This window comes from Gymnodraco acuticeps, unplaced genomic scaffold (genome assembly GCF_902827175.1).
Source record: "Gymnodraco acuticeps unplaced genomic scaffold, fGymAcu1.1, whole genome shotgun sequence".
Taxonomy (NCBI): domain Eukaryota; kingdom Metazoa; phylum Chordata; class Actinopteri; order Perciformes; family Bathydraconidae; genus Gymnodraco; species Gymnodraco acuticeps.
The window spans coordinates 1,313,491-1,337,600 of NW_022990583.1; the positions used below are offsets into that span (position 1 = coordinate 1,313,491).

The window sequence follows — 24,110 nt, forward strand, 5'->3', positions numbered from 1 at the left end:
CAGAGTAATCCAGTAAACTTGAGCAATTCAAGCTGAAGAGAGTGGAGACAAAGCACACTAACACCTATCTTGGGTTTCCTTGTGTGCCTTGAATTTGCACCAGACATATGAAGCTGCTGAGCTGCTGAACCAGGCTGACACTGCATGATGTAGCCGGTCTATCCTCAAGGCTGAGGTCTATTCTGTCTAAGAATAGAAATGCCTAAAGAATGGCATGTTTTAACACTCAATCAATCATTCAGATGTGATAAGATTCTGTTGATAATCTAATATTTGTCTTTTAGACATCCACTTTATCAGCAGCTCATTGTTAAAGCAGTGACAGCTTTTATAAGCTACAGTAATTGGAGCTACAGGCATCTGGTGAGATTGCTACGAAGTTAGGCTGGTATTAAGATGTAGGACCACATCTGAAATGGATGGCTGCACGGGGTTGAAACTTCATTTTCTGCACATTGACTGATATCATGGGGTTTCACGTTAAATTGGTCTAGAATTGAGTGTATTGAGTCGTTTGATGATGTTATGAAAGACGCCATTAAAAATATACCTGTCGGGGTCACGCTGAATGGTTCAGCTACTTCTAATGCCCTTGTGGGGAGAGTGGAAGCCCTGTGTCTGAAAGCGAATCACATTTCAAATCAAACTTTCTAATTTGCATTTGTAAGAAGCTTGTGATGAACAAGGTCAGTGCTGCTGTAGTAAAAAGTATTTTTATATTGGAAGACAAATGAAATGCTACACAATGTGCTATTAATCTAATGTTACATTTTAAGCAACCATTAAATGATATGTAAAAACTGCTACACCATCCCATATTTTTCATTCAAAGAAATGACCATAGTTCAGCAAATAAAAATTCTTGCAACTGTCATTATTCTTTTTTCAAGCAAATATGGCAGTGTATTGACTATGTTATTGGAATGTGGGGGGGTCTAAACAGTCTTCCAGTTCCGCTTACCAAAATGGATAACTGTGAATTACTATGCATACGAGAAGAAATAGTAACAGAGGCAGAATATGATGATTGTGTTTATGTTTACCATCACAAGCCTTTAAAGGGGACAGAAAAATAGAGAAGACGGGCACTGTTAACCTCAGAAAGTAATTATATTCATTGAAGAAGGAGGTAATTGCCCTTGTGTGTTGAAAAAGTATACTGGGGCCTCTGAAATACGCAAATGTTTTGAGAATCAACAAAATAATTGAGTGTGAGTTAATTCTTATCAAAGCCTATTGAAGTGCAACTAATCGACTGAAGGGAGATGCGTCAAAGAGCTGTTCCCTTCATTTCATTTAGTCTATTCAGATGAGAAAATATTTAGTTTTCAATTAAGTAAATCACTATTATTTGTTCCACTCCTGCAGCAGATAAATTGAAGTGATTACAAACTGACTTAAAATCCACAGAGGGCTTGTCCAGGTCAAATAAGGAAGAGTATTGGATGCTATGTGCACAGAGCCACAGCAAGACCTATGGACTCAATTCCAAAACTGTCCTGTGATCCATGCAAGGACCAGAACAACTAAACATGACCCTTTGTGATGTTAAGGCATAGTTCTGGCAACTAACAAACATTATTGCCATTGCAAATAAGATATGCTACCATTATGGTATTGGACTGTGTTTCTAAAGAAGGCCCTTTTCTATTCACTCCAAATGTTATATTATTTACATTGTTGATATTTGTCATACCATGTAGAAATTTAATTTCTAAACCTATTAAAGGCATCTCCTGCTTTTCATGAAACCATTTGTTTGATTTAAGTTGGTTGCAAAAGGTATGTTTACCTATTTATCAGGACTTATTAGAGATACACTTTTGGAGCTGATCCTGATTTTCTCTGCAAAGAGAAGCCAGATGAAATGCCGCAAAGAGCAACAGAGGTCTTCATAACAACAACCCACCATTTTTAAATGTAGAGCCCTTTGGATGTTGTTTTCTTCTTGTGACTCATCAGGGGACTAAAACTAGCTGAGCAAACTGAGGCCACTCAAGCAGAGAACGTTTCCATCTGAAAGACACATTATTAACACCATGTTGGGGAAACTAATACTGTGCTATTGAATTGTGATGAGACTATTATAAAGACCTTTTAATCTGCCTTGGAGCTTTCTTTAACTTGTTTATGTTTTCATTGCACACTCATGCAGGATTGATGGACTAATAACTGATTAATTAATCTGAAAGGTCTCCTGTAATTATGTTTTAATCATGTTTGTCAGAAGCTTGTGAGATGTGATGCTAAAGTGAATAGTAAATAGCAGACCCAAACTACAGTAAGTTGTCGGAAAGTAAAATCTTGAGAATAAAGAAGCACATTTTTAGAACTCATGTTAAAGTGGACCTATCATGCTATATTTGAATAATATATTGTAGGGCCATACCTATACAAAACATGTCTGTGAAGTTTTTTTTCCAAAATATCAAACAGATCATGCATTTTTAGCCATGCCTCATTTTGCTCTATTTGCTCTATTCCAGCCCTGTTTTTGCAAGGGCTGATTCTGTGGCAAATGAGCTGCAGCTGACCTCGCCCCCCTGGCAAAGGAGGGGGGCGAGGCACGAGTGTCATGTTACCATGCTGTTACCATGCCACGGCAACCCCCCATTCCCCTGATAGGTGGAGAGTTGCCCATATAGGCAGAGCTCCTTGTTTCTCAGAGATATTTCAAATCTGGATCAGTCTGTATCAGATCCGTTGCAGCCCCGTTTTTAGAGATGTGGGTATGGAGGAAAAGAGAGAGGGTTGTGTTTTCTGACACTTGGTGAGTTCCCTGACACACCGGGGACACATATTCATGTATAAAAGATGTACAAAAGTGCATTTTGCATGATAGGTCCCCTTTAATTTGATAGCTTCTTTTTACAACACTTGTGATTTCCTCTGAAAAACATATGCCTATTATATTCATGTGGGTTCAAAGAGTTTATGTATATTTCATGTCCTTTTTTTCATGGTTGTTCCAGGATTGTCGAAGGTCAGGTGCCAATGGTGAAATGGACTTCATGTCAGCATGGATTGTGTCTCCTTCAGCTCTACCCTTTCTCTGTCTCATCTTGGGTAAGATAATCAAATGTCACCATGAAGCTATCATTACAGCAACTGTGGCCTTTTCAAGACCCATCCATGTTCAGGGCATTCAGCTGAGTAGGGGGAACCTCAACTTTATTGAATTTCCCCTGTAATATAATAGCTTATGTTTGCTTGTTTGTATGTGTAACCTTCTCAAGTCACACAGTTTACAGTGACTGTTGTACGGGGAGATTAAGCCAGTTTAACCAACACATTTAACTTATAGTTATTTCTTTATCATAAACTGTGAAAATCTAGTCTAAGAAAACACATTTACTGCAGTATCAAAGAGCATCTTTATTCTTTCACGTTTCACTTTTTCAGCCTCGGAATAAATCAGCTTGAAAATTAAGACAAACTAATAACATCATTATTGTTCCCTTCCTCTGTTCTATTGCTTAGTCAAATAGAAAAAACAACATCAGCTTCCTTTTTAGCCTCTTTTGCTTGGGGAGCATTCTTCCTTTGAACAGGTAGAAAAACACATTTTAACCAATTTATTCATGGTCACAGGGGGAACTCTGTCTCAGGGTATTCATGTTTTATGCAAATAGCTTAATCCAAATACTGCCTAAACCGTAGTATGGCCAGAAGCGTTACTCCATGTGACAATATTGACATTTAGCTCAATGTAAATCTGTCCAATGTGAGTGGTATGGTGTTGTGAATGTCATCTTTAGCATTTTTTTATATACACTTGGAATGTTCCTCTTAATCTCACCTCCAGCTTCAATTTATTTATAGAGAAAATAAATAAAACACTTAACTTCTGCTCCTGGTATTATTTGCACAGTATTCCCTCTTAAGTTACCATGCTGATTAATAAAAGTTCATGGACCAAACATACCCCTAAGATATCTGCCAATATAATATAATTATCTCTTTTAGCCTTAAACACATATTAGCAGGTCAGACACCTTTCAAACCAGTGGTTACCAACCTTTTTTCCCAAGAGCCCCCCCAAATGACTCCTGTTGGAAGTCCCGTCCCCCCTTTGTGTGTGTGGGGGGGGGGGGGGGGGGGGGGGTGACTTCCAACAGGAGTCATTAAAGCGATAATTAAAGTTTAAAAGTCTCAAAAATGCTACAACTACTGTCACAAACTATGAATGTGAAGTATTTTGTTAAAGGAGGATGAAAGCGTAATTAAGGAGCACTATGGAGTGACTTTGATGGTTATTGGACTCAGGATTAATTCATTTGGATTCCCGCTGTATGAAGAAATTAAAGGACGGCGCGGAAGTGGAAACAATTCACAAAGGGATTAAACTGTTTAAAACACATGCGATTTTTCCGATGTGGATTCAAAAGTCGTAAATAATCTACAAAATGGAGGAGACCGGTAAAAAAAAAAAAAAAAAGTCTAAATGGGTCATTCCAGAATTGGAGGACATTTCATGTCCCCCATATAAAAAATCTAATAATCCATGCCCAAAATGTTAAAACATGCACTTGTTGTGTTAAACATACTTGTATTGAGACAAAATGTATATAAAGTTGTAGAAAAAGTGGTTTCAAAATATTATTTAAATTATCAAATAGCTCTCGAACATCCCCTAAAATGGCATTTTTCTCTTGTCCCCGCTTCTTGGTGACCAACTTGCATGTCAAATATAACATTTAAAATAGGGATTTTATTTACTTTTGTTGGTATTATTCTATTGATATATGTCTCTTGTAATGGTCAAATCAATTTGTTAAATCATAAACATATAACATAGATAACAGTAATTTTGCACAGAAGGTGTGTCCCTCAACATGCGTTCAACCCTGTTACCCAAACTTTTTTAGATTGGCACAGGAAGTGAAAAAACTGTAAATCAGATGACACAGTGGAAGTGACATCAGCAAGCCATGTGCTAGTGCCATGGGTAGACCAAAACTAAGTCCTCTCTTTTATTTTTCATATTTTTACAATCTTTTCAGTCTTAAAAGAGTGTGGCACTCAACCCTGTTACTGATATTATCAGAATAAAGCATATTCATTTACAAGTTATCTTTCTTGCATTAGATATCCAAGTTTGTCCTTGCCTTGAAACTAGCATTACATGCTACATCTAGCAATAATTCCTGAGGTTAAAGCTCAAATTAGCATTGATTTTCAACCCTGTTACTTTCAACCCTGCTATAATTAGAGTAACAGGGGTAATTCTTCATTGGAACATATTAATTTGATGCCTAGCTGGGCAAATCATTTTTTTTGATGGTTTATTATCTGTTTTTCCTAAATACATGAACAAAATAAAAGGTTCATTTTTCAAAAATGTTGGTGTCTAAATTGTCCTCCAATTCTGGAATGACCCAAATATGATATTTGGCCTCAAATCATCTGAGGCCTGGCGCCCCCCCTGCGATCTTCTCCCCCCAGGTTGGGAACCACTGTTTCAGACAATACTATATGTGAATTCAGGAATGTGAGGTATATGCTGTTGCTGAAGAGGTCGTGAAATATTGTCTGGAAAGAATATAGGCCTACATAGTCTCTTACAAACTATGGTGAAAATTATTTAAGAAATCAGGGTTAAGAAATGAAATGCATATACCTGTAAAGGTAGCTATCCACTCTTAAATAGAGAACTTAAATACATATTCTATTGCAGACATTTTGACAGATCAGATCATTAAAGCCCAGCTGTAATTAATAATATCAATTAATGATGACTGCATTGCGTTTAGCTGCCGAAGTTTCAGTACCCAGATAATATTGTGCACACCTGCTTACTGAGACACTTAATGTGAACAACTGTTCACATTTGTAATGTCTGTTTGTAGTTATTCAATATTTCTTTATCAACAATGGGTCAAATACTTAATTTGAGAGGTGGCCGCCGCCGCCGCACTGACAAACTCACAGAGAATTACCCCCTTTATCAGAAATTCCCCTAAAACATAATACTGAAACACTGTGGTCACTCACAAGTCTAAAATGCAGAATAATGGCCAATTGATGATAATGGATCATTGAATTCCCCTTCATTACAACTGACTCCGGTGGTTTAGAGACATAGACATCATCATTAGGCAGACTGGCTGAGAGGGAAGGGAGAGAGTGGTAGAGTGGGACAACTATCAGGAAACAACACACATGGTGAGGTATTACCTATGGGTATTACCTTGTTTTATCTTTGTGAAAAACATTACAATTTGAATCTTGGACTTACTAAAATGTAGGGTGAGGGAAGCACAAGCAGTGCAGTGCCAGTAATCTGTAATACCATTAACACAGGCTGTGTAACATTAGCGCACACTATAGCAACCATAAGCTAACCATAAGCAAGTTAGCTCATGGCAGCTAGTGTGCGATGTTACCATAAGTTTTACTTCAGGTAAACATAAACCTTATGTTCATTAGCTCTTGGTTTACTCTTATTCTGTTAAACAACTCTACAGAGGTTAAATATACGTTTTTATGAAACTACTATGTAGCATTATAGTCAACTTAAACATCAAGCTAGCAACAACTACTACACTTATCCTCACTAAAAAGTCGCCCCCTCTTTCTACCATTTTTCAAATAGAACAAGAAACCTGGGTAAATGGTGAATATAACATGTCCAACATTGTTATTTCCAATGTTCTGTTTTACACAAAACTTAAGTAGCAAAACCCTTGGATGTAATAAACTGAGCAAGGGTACGATCTAGGGCTCATACAAATATCTTGTATAGAGGTACATTGGGCCTATTTCTTAATGTAAAAAGTGACATGCTCTCATGAGGGTTCCTATAACTACATTTTGATACTGTACTTAGTATTGTTATATTTCATAAATAATACACTAGCCTATTACTATTTCTGAAGCGAATGTAGATTATTGTTGAGTATTCATTTATGTAAACTGTATGCAAATGTTCTCCTGTGTTTGGTTGTTGGTATGCATCCTCTGTAATGGCCAATTTTGCCCTTCATATTTGACGTGAGGTGACTGGTTGAGCCTTGATCTGAGAGCTCTGCCTCTCACTCATGTTGTCAGACGCAACAGAGCATGCACTTCACAAACAACTTGGTCATTGCCTCAATGAAGGTCAAGATTCAAACAGCCTAGCGGAATCAAGCTGCCTTCTCTGTGGGGCACTGTTTGAACGAGATTCACGCTCAGATATTTGCCATTAATTGGAGTTTTCAGTTGCATTTGGCTCCTTAAACAGAATTTATTCATACACTCTATGTATAATAATCCTAGCCCCATTTTTAGAAGCTCATGGACTGCCTGTTTTAAGGTTAACTTCCTGACTTAAATGCAATGCACCAAGGAATGTCACCGAAGAGCCTGGCTGAAGGATGGCGAACCCCACCTATGACAAACAAGGGGGATTAAAGTGATAATCATTACTCTTCCCAAGAGGAATTAGCTGGTGGGACATCGACATTAAAGAAAAACCGCAGGTGAACAAGGTCTCTGATACCCCATGCTTATTCCCTTCTCTCAATACCCTATCTGCATGCTGGAGGGGGATTTCATTCGCAGTAATTACTTTATTGACTCATTTTCAGGACCGTATCACTGCAGTTTCCCATCAATAAAACATATGCCAGCATGAATAATGTGACCAGACACAATGGGGGGCCTTCTCAGACAAAAGACTGCAAGACTGCTTCCCTGTGGTGTATGTTTATGGCATGCTCCCTCCACTTCTTTTACATCCTCCATAACACTCCTCAAAAATACTCACTTGCCTTTGTTCTTCTCCCCCTTTTTACATTAAATCCCATCACATCCCTTCCCTCCTCTAACATTCCACTCAAAGTCCTTTCCCCCTCTTCCCTTTTTATGTCTCCAGGCACGCATGCCCAGCAGGCCTTCAGGACTGAGCCCAGGAACCTCACTGTGCGGATGGGAGCCACAGCTGTGTTGAGGTGTGAGGTGCTGCGGGCCTCAGGGACTGTGCAGTGGGTGAAAGATGGCCTCCTCCTGGGACCACAGAGAAGGCTGCCAGGCTTTGAGCGCTACAGCATGATTGGAAACCTCAAGAGAGGTAAACAGGGAGACTCACAGAATAAGCTATATGGCCTATTGGGATTTGATGGACCCATCCAAGCTAAAAAAATGAACTTGTGTAATAAAAACACGAATAAAAAAAAAAAACAGAACTAGTCATCTTAAATTGCCAATGGTTGAATGACGTTTGCGACGGTCAAGACAACGTGTGTGCCTTAAAATAATTTCAGATGTGGAAATAATAAATGAAATGATGGTGTGCTACAGAAAGACTGTGGCTGTCAGTATTTGATTTATCCAGGGTACTGCTTTGTTATTGTGACATACAGTATAGTTCAAATAGTTTTAATTGTGAAGTGCTGCTGTCAGCTCAGGAGGCAGTGCAGCTTGGTGTTGGCTACTCTAAAAGTAAATGGGATGATGTTGTTGCTATGGCTTCAAAGTGCTGTAATAAAACAACACAGACATTATGGAACCTTATGCCACACTGGCTCTCTATACTGGGAGCATCTAGGAGTGAGGAGGTGATGAGATTGTCAACAGCCTCTCACACTGTCATTCACATGTGAAGACAGAACAAAATATTAAAGTGATAGTGTCAGCAAATCAGTGAAATGTGGCAGGGAATAAAGTGTGTTGCAGAATCTGCAACACAGTCTATAAAAAGTAATAGCCAATTAGACAGCAATCCAGAGTAAGAGAAGAGCATCTGTTCCTGATCAGCCGCACTTCACTGTTGCTCAGTGTCGGAGATCGCCAGCGACACATAGACACTGCATGCCAAACCACGCATTGTCTATATTTATTAACCCCTATAGTTAACATAAAAACAAACACATAAAATACTTAAATTATGTCTGTCAGCTGATTAGTCCTCAGTGAGCAAATTACGGTAAGCATTACCTGACATACAACTACATTAAAAAAGATACACATGCACATAAGGAACACAAACACACACAAGCTGTCAAACACTCAAACATACAGTCATGAATAAACAACCCATCAACGCAGGTACATTTTTGCAGAAACAAAACCTGCAAACGGATGTATGCAATCACTTTACACTGCACGGAAAGAGCAAAATCGTTAAGATGGCACTTGACTGCACTTGATACTCCACCAGTCTTTGCTGATTGTCCCCATCAGGGATGTTTATAGATGCTTAAAAAGCCTGAAATGACACATTTACAAAAACAGAAGAGGCCAGCATTGATTTCAACATATACTTACAGTTTAAGTAGCACCCTTAGTTTCAACAAGAGAAAGCAATGATGTAAATGTGTATAAACACGAGGCTAGATCTACTGTAGGATTTCATGCATCTACATGTGCACAATGTTGTGCACTGCAAAGACCAACACAAAGAACAACAGATAAAACAGCTTCAAGGCACTATATACAGTACTGGTCATGCAATCAATCAATCAGGTCAAATGTAATTATTAATGAACTCTTTTGTCTCATGTCATCACATTTACCCTAAGTGCACATTTTCCTCCTCTAATATCAGCATTTATAAAGTGAAACACCAAAGTCACACATCAATATTCAGAGTTTGTGGCATGTTGGCAACACTAGAATGTATTAGAAAACGAACAAATATTCTATAACAAGTAGGTCATACTACTTACATATATAATAAAAATAGGTTTAATTAATTTTGTGGCATTCTATACATTCTTGTTTAAGAATAAGAAGTGCATACTTTATATTTAATCAGCTTGTACCACTATTCACTTTCTGAAAGGATGAATGGCCCTGTAAAATGGAGGCTGTTTTTCAAAACAAACTACAAAAAAAAGTAAGTGAGACAAAGTATTCCCGGCTGCCTTAAAGACCCCGCATCAAGATCAACATTTTACACTTTTTCTCCTTTTCCATTGGGACTGGCCTCTCTTAATTATGTAAGAATACGTGTTGCCAGCTTTACCGCCAATACAAAAATGCAGATTTGCAGAGGAGAGAATGTACACTGCTGCTGACATAATGGCTATGTAGATTTACTGTATCCCAAAATTGTGAAGTAAAATAAATACAGAATAATGGACAAATAAGCAAATCGGGAAGCAGCCATCCGCCATCTCCACTACCATAAATACACACTCTGTACAACTTGATTGCACTATTTATGAGTAATTCTAGGAAAGAGGAATATGATTAATAACTTTAATGTCTCTCTCTCTGCACTCAATGATAACTTAGATGTGAAAATTGCTTCTGGTTGGTGTTAATTATCTTGCCAGCTTACTTGACACATGCATTTTTTGGCCAGGGTGGTTGTCAAACCAAGATACTATTTTGTACATGTTAGAAGGCAGCGAGCCAGAGAATCAGGAGCTGAAAAACCAACACTGAACATCATCTAATCCCCAGAGGTTATGGCAACGCATCAAACAAATCAAGTCATTTTGGCATGCCAGACAATCAGAAGAGAGATACCGAGAGAAGGACTCTGCCTGGCATCAATTAATAGACGGTTTATTCGGTTGGCGTTGTGAATCTGGAATTTAATTTCGTTTACCATGCTGGAAAGTCATTCTAAACAAAATGCCTCGGCTATGAGTACAGACAACCACTTGCATGTCAATGGAAGTGCCTGCAGCGGGGGGTTCCCAGCAAGTGAGATGTTTCCATTTTACAGAAATATGAAAATAGTCTATTTATAATCAAATCAAATACCCACGCGTCAGCAGTAGAGGATATTACCGTATTGAATTGAAAAGCGAGACTGTCATTGTACAAATTGCTTTTATTGTTAATTTTCCCATTTCCCATGTTGAAAATTGCCTATAATTCAGACCCCCTGAAATTACAGAAGAAATAAAGCCTGCAGGAGGCATTTATCGATACACATGTAACAACGCTGAACAGTGAGTGCTATATTCAGTGGGGAGTAGAGAAGAAAACCAAACAAGCGTTTATTTTCTGTTATTATTATGCTTTTAGTGAGAACATACTTATCACAACATAATGTGTCTCGTCGATCTCTCCCTCTCCTCTTCAGGACAGCATCATCTGCAGATTGAGAAGACCTTGCTGGAAGATGAAGCTTCATATGAATGTCAAGCGGGACGATCTGATAGCAGTCAAGCTATCATTTCCAGCACAGCATGGATCTTCATGTTAAGTGAGCACAACCATGGAAGTGTGAACAGAGGGGATGTGTGGGCTTATGAAATTGTACCTGGGAAAGTATTGTTAGTTATGATTAAAATAACTTACACACTCACTAATTCGCAAAGGGAAAATGACAACTTCACGAAAATCTCACCTGCTCTTTGTGCTGCATCATCACTCATAATTGATCTGGATAATTGTCTGCCAGAGTGTGCTTGATCCCTGTATGTCAGGAAAACATGTAACAAAATGTTGTATGTAGGCACAGTGAGCATTCTCAATACTCCACTTACATACACAACCTCCTGACCGCTAATCAGCATATAAAGAGCTGTTACATATTCATTTCTATTGATAAAAAGTTTGAATTTGTTTAAGATTATGCATTTACAGCAGCACACACTTGAATTTGGAGACTACATTTAAAGTAAAGTACAGTAGATCTCAGCGGTTGCCTTCATGCACTGTTTTTGAAGCATGTATGAACCATGTAGAAAGTATACATTTTCATAACTTTTCAGACTATTTCTTTCTTTCACACGCATCATGCCTTCCCCACATGTTCCAGTAGGTCTTTGGCTTGAACAAGCAGCTACACAATACAGAGTGCTAACACAGCCTGGATTCCCTGGCAAGCCTCTGGGCGATCCACGTCTCTCCCTTTCACAGGAATACATTATATCAGAAGTGATTGAAAAGTTCCTACTCAGACATGCGCTTGAATAGATGTAATTGTGCGACTATATTAGACCACCTGTTGTCACCTTTAAAACCACCCGGTATCTCTCTCTCCCTATCCCTCTTGCTTGTGGGAGCAAGCCCATATGTGGCAAGGAAAGGACTCTAAAAGAACCTTTCTTCTCCAGGCGCAGTTCATTTGCTTGCACCCCCCCCCCCCCCCCATTCTGCACAATTTCTCCCCCTCTCCCTTGCTTTCCGGCTTTCTCTTTGGTGACCATGGAGAGGGTTTTTTTTTTGGAAAGGGTGGGGGGGTGGCCGTGGCGATTATAGCAGCCTCACTCTCCTCTGGGAAGAAAGCAGGTTTTTCTGACATCAATGGGCCGGTGGGAGGGATGGCGGGTGGTGTGGGATACGAAGAGGCATAGAGCGCAGACGTCTCCTTTGAATAGCTACGTTCTGCTCTACACTGCAGCAGTCTCATGTTCTACAGCAGGCCTACACCTGCAGCCACAGCAGGCTTGACTCCCACAGTTATTACCTCTGAATTGCCTATTGCATATGCGCCCACATACACAAAGTCAACAAGATTGCCTTAGGCTATGTCGTAAAGGTCAAAATGTGTGGGAATTATGTTTCGTGTTGCATCAGGGATCACTGGTACTCATATTTACCATGACTGAAACCTACTGCCACCATGTGCCTGACATGCTCAGATATGAATGTCAGCTGGTGTTTTTGTTCAGTGTCTTGGGAACACTTTCCAGCTGTTGACTTTTTTAAGATGGACAGTAACAGCTGTACTCTTGCAAAGGGCGAAGAGTGAGGCGACTGCCTTTTAAAAGCACTCTGCAGCCTTGGTCCTAAAGCAGGGGTGGGGAACCTTTTTCCTCTGAGGGCCGTACAAATTATTGACCTCTGCTTAAAAATACGAAAATCACAGCCCATTCATTTGGCCTTTCTTTCATGCTGTGCAAAGAAAAGCACCTCTTAATCCAGATATCTTACCATGACTCGCGCTTGCATGCACGTGCACTGTTGTGGCATGACCACCAAAACAGAAAGATATGGACACAAGATGTGTGCAAATGTATTTAGTTTCCTATCCATGTTACATTACATTGCATTTAGCTGACGCTTTTATCCAAAGCGACTTACAATAAGTACATTCTACCAGGAAGACACAACCTTGAAGAAAACAGAATCATATAAGTACATCAGGTTTCATAGAGCCAAACATTTCAAATGCTACTCAACTGGCTTTAGGTAAGCCAGTCCTTTATTAGTATATAAGTGCTTTGTTAGTAATTATATCGCTCGAAGTGGAGTCGAAAGAGATGAGTTTTCAGTCTGCGCCGGAAGATGTGCAAGCTATCTGCTGTCCTGATTTCAATGGGGAGATCATTCCACCATTTTGGAGCCAGGATAGCAAACCCACGTGTTTTTGCTGATGGGAACTTGGGTCCCCCTCGCAGCGAGGGTGCAGCGAGTCGTTTGGCTGATGCAGAGCATAGTGCACGCGCTGGGGTGTACAGTTTAACCATGTCCTGGATGTAGGAAGGGCCAGATCCATTCGCAGCATGGTATGCAAGTACCATTGTCTTGAAGTGGATTCTAGCAGTTACCGGAAGCCAGTGAAGGGAGCGGAGGAGCGGCGTGGAGTGGGAAAATGTTGGAAGGTTGAAGACCAGACGAGCCGCTGCATTCTGGATGAGCTGCAGAGGTCGGATGGCACATGCAGGTAGACCAGCCAGGAGGGAGTTGCAGTAGTCTAGGCGTGAGATGACGAGAGCCTGGGCCAGAACCTGCGTTGTTTTCTGGGTCAGCTGGGGACGTATCCTCCTGATGTTGTAAAGCGTGTATCTGCAGCAGCTGGTTGTAGCAGCGATGTTTGCAGTGAAGGACAGTTTGTTATCTAGGGTCACACCCAGATTCCTTGCAGTCTGAGTCAGGGAAACAACAGCGGTGCCAATGTTGATTGTTAGGTCAAGAGTGGGACAATCTTTTCCCGGAAGGAAAAGCAGTTCAGTCTTGTCAAGGTTGAGCTTAAGGTGGTGAGCAGACATCCACTGAGAGATGTCCGCTAGACAAGCAGAGATGCGTGCGACGACCTGGGTCTCTGAGCGTGGAAAGGACAGAATTAATTGGGTGTCGTCAGCGTAGCAGTGGTATGAAAAACCATGCGGGCTAATGACTGTTTGTGTACAAGGAGAAGAGGAGGGGACCAAGAACAGAGCCCTGAGGGACCCCTGTAGTTAATTGACAAGGGTCGGACTCGGACCCTCTCCAAGTTACGGTCTTTGAGGTATGAGGTGAGGAAGGAAAGTGCAGAGCCTGAAACTCCAAGTTCTTGGAGAGTGCGAAGGAGGATCTGATGGTTCACCGTGTCGAATGCAGCAGACAGGTCCAGAAGGATGATGACAGAGGAGAGGGAGGCTGCTTTAGCAGTGTGCAGTTCCTCAGATACCTCATTCACACCAACGCAACTCCGATTCAAGCTCCGTGCTAGAGCTTTTCAGGTTCAGAACCAGTTCTTCGGTTTAGCTCTGGCTCTTTTCACACCGCCCAGAGTCCGACTGGTAATGCGTCGTTGCGTCATCGTCAGGGCTCTCGACTAACTTTTTTCCCCATCCTCCCGGAACCGTCCCGAAATACAATCTAAGCCGTCCCGAAATTAATGTGGACCGTCCCGAATTTAACATTTTTAGTTTTTCTACATTATCATTAGTTAAAATCATTCAAAGTGACCTTTAACATAAATAAAACATCATACAAATCATTAGTTGATAATTCATCAACCTTTTTATTTGAGTAAATAATTCAATCACATAAACAAAGGCCAAATATATTTAAACAAACACACAAACGAGAAAATTACTCTAATATTGAATCCAATCAAGTCCCATCCAATTATCAAAAAAAATCCAACACTGTCCTGAAGACAGAACCCAGAGTAACCACTAACCAGGATGACAGTCTGTAACACAGTCAGGAGACCTTTACAAACGGCCCCGCCCCCTCGCACACAGACGGGAGAGAGAGATCTCGTCTGGATTGGAAAGCTCGAAAATACATCATAGACGCATGTTGTAGTCTTATTGCATATTAGAAACGGAGTTGGCGAAACTAAAACTGCGATATAATGTGTATGTAGCAATAATACATATGACATATATTTTTTAAATGTCTCCAGTACCGATAAAAAGTCCGATAACGTCGGAGCTTAACGTTACCACTGTCTTTAATAATTCCGTCCCGGGGCCCGTTTAATACCGGGGCTCGGTACCCATCCCTACATGGGGAGAGGCGCAGCATATTGCTAAGGACTAAATACGATGGAGGGTTCTCATCTCAGCCTTATTACTCATAGGGGATGAAGAGGAGTAAGTAAATAAAGAGGCCGGCGCTCCGGGGTCTGGTTCTGCGGTGCGTTTTTGTGATGTAACGGTAAAACATTTCAGAATTCCTCCACGGGATGACATTGTCATTGAACATCACTCAACCCGCGAAATACACACTCAGTACATAGCTAGACCCGCAAATTCGCGGGCACAGCCAGCTGGGCGGCTGACTAACAGCCAGCGGCACAACTGTAGCTACATGTGTGTGTATTTCGCGGGTTGCTAAATGTTTTGTGCTTGTGTGTTTATGTTGACAAGGAGGTTTAATAACTGTGTGCTACACAAAACGTGCAGTCGGTTTCATTTTCATCGCCGTTTGTAGTAGAGTTAGCAGGGTATTTTTATTTTAACTCTCGTCCCAAATTCGTCCCAAAATTATTTTTTATCCTCCCCGACACTATTTTTTTCGACGACGGGACGCCCTTAAACTCGAGCCCTGGTCATCGTTTGCGTCATGACGTAACCGTTTGCGTGCCTGCTTCATAAAGCCAAACTGCGCGGATGAAATCAGTTGCATTCATTTCTTATGGCTCTATCTGCAGCTTTTCCGGAGTCATTTCTGTGGTTTAGTTATATTCTTATAAAAAAGTGTACTCGTGTCAATAAAGGTTTTTTTTAAACACAACTGCTTCCGAGGTCGGTCTTATTTCTTAAGGTGGACTGAACCATGAGTGTGGAGTAACGTTGTATCTTTCATTTAAATGAACTGTAACCTTCACCTAGGTATGTAACAGCTGTTCTCAAATGAACACGTGAAGTAAAGTTTAATATTTATAGTTTTATAGATTTATAATGAGTTATAATGAGAGGTGATCAACGTGAATGCTCAGGTTCCACCTTAACACGCAGACACGTTGCTTCACCATGAGCAGAAACCATACAGTCTATCAGTGACGTGCGGTGAGGTTCATGGCTGGTGAGGCACTGACTCTTTCGGAGTCAGATTTACAAATATTATATTCTGACCTTAATCGAAATATTCTGTTATTTTCAAAAGCTATTTTGGTCTGATGTTTCGATTCATTTTAAACAGACCGTTCAACAAAAGGATACCCACAATCTAAATATTGGATTGTTCTTTCTTAGTAAGAACCAATTTTCATTACCAATGTGGTCTTACCTTGACTTGAAGATGAAGTCCATGCTATCCTTCTGGACAACAATCTCTATTACTTTTTTGTAAAAGTCCTCCTTATCTTCCTCTAGTTTCAAAAGTCTAGTTTGTTGTTCGCGTCTATACCGTCTCTGCGTAGAATAACAGTAGCAACAAGGACCTGTGGGCTCATGTGCGCCCCCTTCAGTGCGGCAGAGGTTATGGCTGCCTCCCCTGGTGCTTTTTTCATTGCCGTTGTACGGCGAGCCTAAATATCATACATACGTGAAATGAGTTATTTAGAGACTATGGATGGCGAGGATAAATGTAATAAAGGGATCTACAAACATTACATTGGTGACCTACAGTGAGATGGTAACAGGCATGCGCTTAGGGTCCGCTTTCCAGCCAGTTTCCGTGAGGTGACGCATTCTGAGGTGAGGCAGAGCTCATCTGTGCCTCACCTTACCACACAGTAACTGGTTTGAGCGCGCTCACAAAATAAGTGTCCGCGCTAAATTAGTGCCCGCACTCCAGCCAGTTACTGTGGGCTTACGTGAGGCAGAGCTCGTCCCTGCCTCACTCCTCATCGCTCCCATGTTAGAGACTGCAATTACCTCATTCACACCAACGCAACTCCGGTTCAAGCTCCGTGCTAGAGCTTTTCAGGTTCAGAACCGGTTCTTCGGTTTAGCTCCGGCTCTTTTCACACTGCCCAGAGTCCGACTGGTGCTGCGTCATTGCATCATCGTTTGTGTCATCGTTTGCGTCATGACTAACCGTTTGTGTGCCTGCTTCATAAAGCCAAACCGCGAGGAAACCCCTCACAGCTGACACCGACAACAACAACAATGGCCGATTGTGCTCCAGCTTCCTCTGTACCTCTTCGGAAGACCAGATTCCCAGTAGGTAGCTGGTCACTTCAGTGGACCACTGCTGCTTGTTAAGTTTCTCCATCGTTGTGTACAAACTGGATACAACGCCGGCTTTTTGTTGTTGTTCAGGAGTTGATCCCGCCCCTGCCCCCGCCTCGACGTAAGCGTGACGTATGCGGTGCTTTTGCTCTGGCCGGACAATTTTTTGGTGCTTGAAACGAACCGGATTCCGGAGCTAAGAGGCTGCTCCGCTGCGGTGTGAAGAGGAAAACCTGGTGCTTTTCAAGCTCCAGCTCCGAACCGGCCCTGGAACACCGTTGGTGTGAATGAGGTAAATGAGAGCAGTTTCTGTGGAGTGACCTGCCTTGAAACCAGACTGGTGCGGATCCAGAATGTTGTTCTGATGGAGATAACAGGAGAGTTGTTTAAAGACAGCGCGTTCAAGTGTTTTAGACGGGAACGGGAGGAGAGAGACAGGCCTGTAGTTTATAACATCAGACGGGTTGAGAGTGGGTTTCTTTAGGAGAGGGTTTACTCTTGCCTCCTTGAGACTGTCATGTGAACATGATTTAAGTGGGGGGGGGGGACCTCGGGGCCACTGGGCTTAGAACTAAAGACACAGCCACGCAAAAACTGCGGCATGTGTACGGCTCCGTACTGCCATTTTTGAAGGGGCGGAGCGTGGTTCTGGTGCTCTTCGTCAGAACTACTCCCCTGTCAGGCGAGACATATACCACGTGATGACACGTTAGGCTTGTGTTGTGTTCAAGGACCCTGACCGTGGCCAGGAAACACAGGCACTCGCTTGTTTAATTATTTTGCGGTCTAGATTTCTTTAATTGTTTTCGTTGTTTTGCGTGTGTTTATACATTGCCTCGAGGGCCGTACCAAATGGTCTCGTGGTCCGTATACGGACCGGAGGCCGGAGGTTCCCCACCCCTGTCCTAAAGGGTCATTTGTTCCACCCCACCAACTCAACTGATTCAAAGTACGTGACTAATCTGGGGTTTGATAATGAGCTGATGAATTCAATCTCCTCTTAGTGCTGATCTGGGACTGGAAACTGCATTCCTTTGAAGAGCACTGTTTCTGATGAGTTCCCCACAGACTTCTCCATCACAGAACTACAGCTCCCAAGGCCCCACACCCCTGGCCAGCCAACCATGGCCATATCCCATCAAGCCCTGCATCAAATCAAAACACTATAAACTCTTTATGAGGAGATACAGTGGGGGAGAGGGGAGGAATGTGAAAACAGAACAGAAATTGTTGGTCGTATAATTGGATTTTTGGGTCAGAGGGAATGCTATCATGACTGGCTAATTCAAGATGAATCACCACAGGCAGTGAATATCATGGATGGGGGTAAAAATGTCAATAAGCCCCATCCATGAGCTTACAAAGAGATGTTTTCAAGACATTTCCATTGGTGCAACATAACTCCTGTGTGTTTTTGCCTTCCTGTAGAGCTTAGATAGGGGATTACCGCAATAGGCAGATCAAGTGGCAGTGAGTAATCCATGACAATAACAACCTCTACCCCCTCCGCCGTAACCCTCTCCTCTTCTAAAACTTACCCTGCACCGTGCCTGTCACATACCTGACACATCCTGTGTCTCGGTTTACACCATTAGCCTTAGTATTTAATCCTATTAATGAACAACTCTCTCCGTCTCTGCATTGCCAGCCTGTACAGATGCCTCCTGCAAATGTTCAAAACAGTTATTTGATGTCTTCCGGTTTTAGACTGCGTTACTCATTCTGTTGCCATAGTTGGGTCTTACAGAGGTGTGTGTGTGAGTGCTTTCGTGTTGCGCGTGTTTGCCCATGTGTGTAAGCTTATTATCAGTGTTGGTTGGAGGTTAGAGGACATTTTAGGAACGAGGGCTATGGTGAGGTTTTTGCGGTAGCTAATGAGTTTAGCACCTGAAGAGTATATAATGAGCCTTCATTTTACGATTCCCTGTTATGAATAATGGAACAACTTATAAATGGGTGCACACGCAACGCAGAACATAGTGACTTTATTCATCTTCGTTCATGGAAAGTTCTGACAGTTACCCAAGATGTAACCCCATCAGGTGATGGTGTGTTATACAGTGGTGTTACGGTGTGCCTATTATGGTAACAGACAATTAGCAAAGGAGGCCCTGCTAAATGGTCAAATGAGACACTAGAAGGACAACTCAACTGTTTTGTCTCTCTCGTTTGATTTGAACTCTTTTTAATCAATTAAAAAAGGGATACTTGCTATTCTTGAATGTGTGAATTATTTTTGGTAAATGGTCATGGGTGTTTTTTTAATGGACCGAGAGCAAAGGCTAAGAGAGAGCAGTATTGGTTCAGGAGGAGTGGCGTGACGGCTGCTGCTCTACTTCTCCCCCAGAACAGACGGGAGACGGCGAGGAAGGGAACACTGGAAAAAAAGCACTGTTTCAGAGGCTTTTATAGCCAGAGATCACACACCTGAGACCTACAATGTGTGCGTATCTGTGTGAGAAACCGTGTGTTTGTGTATACACAAATCTATCCTTTTACATGGAAGTGTTGCCTTTAGCCAATCTTTGTCATGCAGAGATAAAACCAATAAGTTGTGTTTGTGTGATCTTCAGTCTCCATTATTTTTCTTAATTCAGCATAATAAGCCTTTTAGAGACTGGTTTATCCTCTGGGCCTCTTCCAATCATTTCTCTACAGAATCAGCTTGGTATCACATTTTACTGTACACACACTCTGGCCCCTGTTGCTTGTCTGCACACACACTCATCTTTGTCAGTGGGTTCGTGAATGCAAATATACATGAACTGTAGACTTGAGTTTACTTTAGGGTGTTTTTATGCAAAGGAGCAGTGTGTGTGTGTGTGTGTGTGTGTGTGTGTGTGTGTGTGTGTGTGTGTGTGTGTGTGTGTGTGTGTGTGTGTGTGTGTGTGTGTGTGTGTGTGTGTGCGTGTGTGCATCTGTACGTGAATGAGAGAGAAAGATAGGTGGATATGCATATTGATGTGTGTCTACTAATCTGCTTCTTATCTGCCTTATCCATCCATCCGTCTGTATTTGTTTAATGAATCACATTTCGCAGCTCACTGTTTCTCGTCTGAACGGCAGAAGCAAGTCTTTGCGTACCTATCTATTATTGTTCATATATGTACCTTAATAAGAGCGATAGGACTAGAAAGCAGAGAGATAGGGAGAGACAGGGAGAGAAAATAACAAAGCCGACAGGCAATTAGAAAAGAAAGGGGCAGAAAGAGTTAATTCTGAGAACAGCTTGTATGCTGTCTGTTTCTGCTCTGAGTGCATGTCCAGTAAATTGAATATACTGTAGAGTGTGTGTTGTTGTTGTCCACATGTGCTATTACATTTGTACAAATGTTCATCCTGACTGAGCTGATTGGGTCACATTGTTTGATGTGATGGATGGCAGCCTTTTATTCCCAGTGCAAGCTGGAACACACCTTCCCCCCACACTCCTGCAGTTTAACTGCAGTGGTCAAGAAGGATAGCGTGGGGAGAGGGGGGTGGGCTCCGGATGCTAGAGAGAGGATGATGGAGTGAATGAGAGATAAGAGGACCAGAATGAGCGAGCGAAGAAAAAAATGAAATACCTGCCTGCCTCATTTGTGAACATATCATTATTCTTATTTTAGGATTTGTTATGCTGCCAGACACTCCTGGAGCACAACAAGTGATGCGCTATGTTGAATGGTGCGGGCCTGAGTAGATTGAGAGTGCAGGGGCTGTCAATAGATGCATGGCCCAGTCATCTTCTCAGGGAAGAGGGGGGGGAAACAAACAAATGCATCTCATTAGTGCAGCGCGCGCCTCTGCAGTGCTCTGGGTAACCCATCACAGTCCACACAGATTCAATTGCTTCTTTTAAATCAGTTTGGAGCTGCAGCCACATCTCATCTGTCTCAATAGCAGGCTGGAGCCAATGGACGGCCCTGCACACAGCAACAGCTCCTCCTAGTGGACAGGAATTGATTGTATGTGACTAAAGAGGAAGATGAGCAGAATGGCTTGCTGATGTGGTTGTTTGTGCTCCAGCTGGTTACCCGCACATTAGCAGTGGATTTATCCCAGAATTCAGCAGCAGGTATCCTCGTGCTCCTGCTCTCCTCTGCAGCTTATCTTACGCTCACTTTTCATTCTGGCCATACCTCTTTACTCTTCGGCCAGAGGCTTTCATGTCTCTCTCACACATGTTTACCTATCCTGCATTTTGAGCTCCCAGTTCAATCTCTGACGTCAGCCTTTGCACTTGATCTCTGATGAAAGACAAACTATCTTGACAGTACCCATAGTATGTAATTATACAGGCTAACCTAAATCTGGCACAATAGACAATCAGGTTCCTGTATCTTGTGCATGATTGAATTGATAGTCTTGGTAAAGAGTATCTCAAAGATCAGCAGAAATCTCTTTGATTGTTAGTTGGTGACAGATTTCTCAATTTACTGCCAAACAATTTCCAGTCCCTTGTGTTAAAAGCTGTTTTTTGTTCCTTCCTGGCATTCCTATTTATGGTAGGATAAAAGGGTTTTAGAGTAGAACAGTAGAGAAGTGAATACTGCCTTGATCAGTCCAGAAAGCACATATTTAGCTCGGGGGTGATCTGAGAAGAGGAGTGTTTGATGTTTGCTATGATAGATTAGCACTGGATCGGTTTCATCACCATTTCATCTCTGTATTCTCTTTTTGTCCACAATTTGTATTCTAGCACAACAGAACATCAAACCTCGCTGTAGTGAATCTCTCAAAAGCTGACAGCGTGACATTCCAGTCATTTCCAAATGTTGCCAGCGCTTATTATTATATCATTGCATCGGCCAATATCCATCTGTGACAGCGTCTGCTTCCTCTAACCAGAGATTAGCCTGATAGATATTAGGTAAATGATTGAATACATATAAAACTTGAGCTGTTGTTTCTCTCATCCAGTTCCTCCCTCCCAGCCGTACCTTATGGTGGACATGGCAACCCCCTGGGTGGCAGGGTCCAAGTACACGGTCACCTGTATCGCCCCTGACGCAAAGCCCATGGCTGATATCACACTCTATAAAGGTGAGTCGCCACAAATGTGACAGAAACGTTAAGTTTGACAGGTTAGAACTATAGGTTGCAACCTGAATATTTAAATATAAAAAACATTGGAGAAGATACTGTAAGATATGAGACCAGTAAAGACCTCTTATTTCATAGTCTTTGAATGGCAGTGTTGAAAGTAGCAGACCGTGTGGGAGGAAATAGCCTCACATTTGAATTTCCAATTTCTACTGACTATACGATTGCATGTGCAGAGAATGTGTCACAAGTTTTGTAGTTGTTCACAAGAACAACAGCATTTTTCCCATTTTCTATCTTTGCCTCTTGCTCCCCCGTCACACCTATTATACTGTATATTGCTGAAGCGGAGGGGGAGTGATGTTCTATTTTTCTTCCTTGGTGTCGATTAGTCTCAGGGTAGTGCTGTAGTTCTAACATATATACATTATTTGTTCATGTCAAAATGTACATCCCTATTGTTTCCATAAAACATACAAATGTTTTGGTCTTATTATACCGCTGTATGATTTCGATTTCAAAATAGGTTGAGACAGGGGTAATGTTTACTGAAACAGACACATATATTGTTGCACACGCAGAAATACACATGTCCATCATATCTCAGTATTTACGATCCCACTACGAGAATAACACTGATGTTTCTGTTTCACATGAACACATTTACACTCTCCCTTTTTCTGTTCCTTCCCCCCATTGTGTCTCTTAGATGGAGTGGATCTGACAGGTGCACAGTCTTTCACCATGTCTGGCTCAAAGGATAAGCTCCTGAACACGCATGCCGAAGTAACGTATGTGTTCGCCCGCCTGCCAAACTCATTGCCCTCACTTACATTCTCAATCTCCCCGAGTCTGTCTTTGTTTTCTCCTTTTCCTTGTTTTCACCCCGCTCTTATTCTCTCCCTCTGTTTTAGCGAGCACAATGAATTTCTACACACAGCGAACTGTTACTTGGCACTGTGCGATTAAATTAGCTTTGTCAAATGCACGAAATTACATTCCGGCAGCGAGACCGATCCGATCCTCGCAGGTTCGCCAGGTGCCTTTACATTAAACAGGCCCATAGATTACTTTAATCCTGCTTGTCTCCTCTGTGTCAAAGATAATAACCTCTTGTCATATCCTGAGATAACATTGGGACTGAGGAGCTGCAGCGTTGTTCAGCAGCCGAGGTCTTAAGCAAAATTGATGCCCCTTCCTCATATTCACACTGAGCGTTCGCAGCAGCGGGCCATGTGTGATCGTTACAGCCGACATTCTGCTGTAGTTTGAAATAGAAGACATGAACTGAGAGAGTAAACTAGGCTCAAAATTAAACCACTGCATTGAAGGGACCTAACAAAGGGCATTTTTCAATCCTCACAGCAGTGCAAAGTAAATTCACTCAAGAAGTAATTGGAAGAGCCTGTACGAAGTATTGCCATTTTTGGCCATATACTACTTTTAACTACATTTCAGAGGCAAATAGTAGCAATAATTACTTCACTACACTATAGTTATATTTATGAGTTTGAATTAAATAAATTCATTGGGAAACAAATATATGAAAGGCTAAAACACATTGTTTTTGGTTTGGTGCGTAGTTTGGGCTTTATGTTTCGATTAAACTTTCTTTGACTTTTATTAGTAAAAAAAAAGTGAAATGTTTCCTCTTTTCTCCTTAGATCAGGGGTAGCCAACACGGTGCCCGCGGGCTCTCAGTCGCCCGCAGGGGCAACGTGAGTCGCCCGCGGGGCATGTTCTAAAAATAGCTCGCCAAGCAAATCCAAAATGTATGAAATACACAAAACAAAAAAGGAAATGTAATTAAAAGAATCTACCCTATGCATAAACGAAACCTAAATCATAGCGAACTCTATCTAC

At 41.7% G+C, this 24,110-nt stretch overlaps 1 protein-coding gene across 1 annotated transcript in view; it reads left to right on the forward strand.

The window, feature by feature from the left end:
* nphs1 (NPHS1 adhesion molecule, nephrin) overlaps positions 1–24,110 on the forward strand; it is a 53,513-nt gene that overhangs the window by 295 nt on the left and 29,108 nt on the right. Inside the window, exons 2-6 of the mRNA XM_034228201.1 lie at positions 2,973–3,066; positions 7,859–8,053; positions 11,024–11,146; positions 22,125–22,247; positions 22,957–23,038. Of these exons, the coding sequence (XP_034084092.1) occupies positions 3,003–3,066; positions 7,859–8,053; positions 11,024–11,146; positions 22,125–22,247; positions 22,957–23,038 (587 nt within the window). The 5' untranslated portion in view covers positions 2,973–3,002. The remainder of the gene's footprint in view (positions 1–2,972; positions 3,067–7,858; positions 8,054–11,023; positions 11,147–22,124; positions 22,248–22,956; positions 23,039–24,110) is intronic.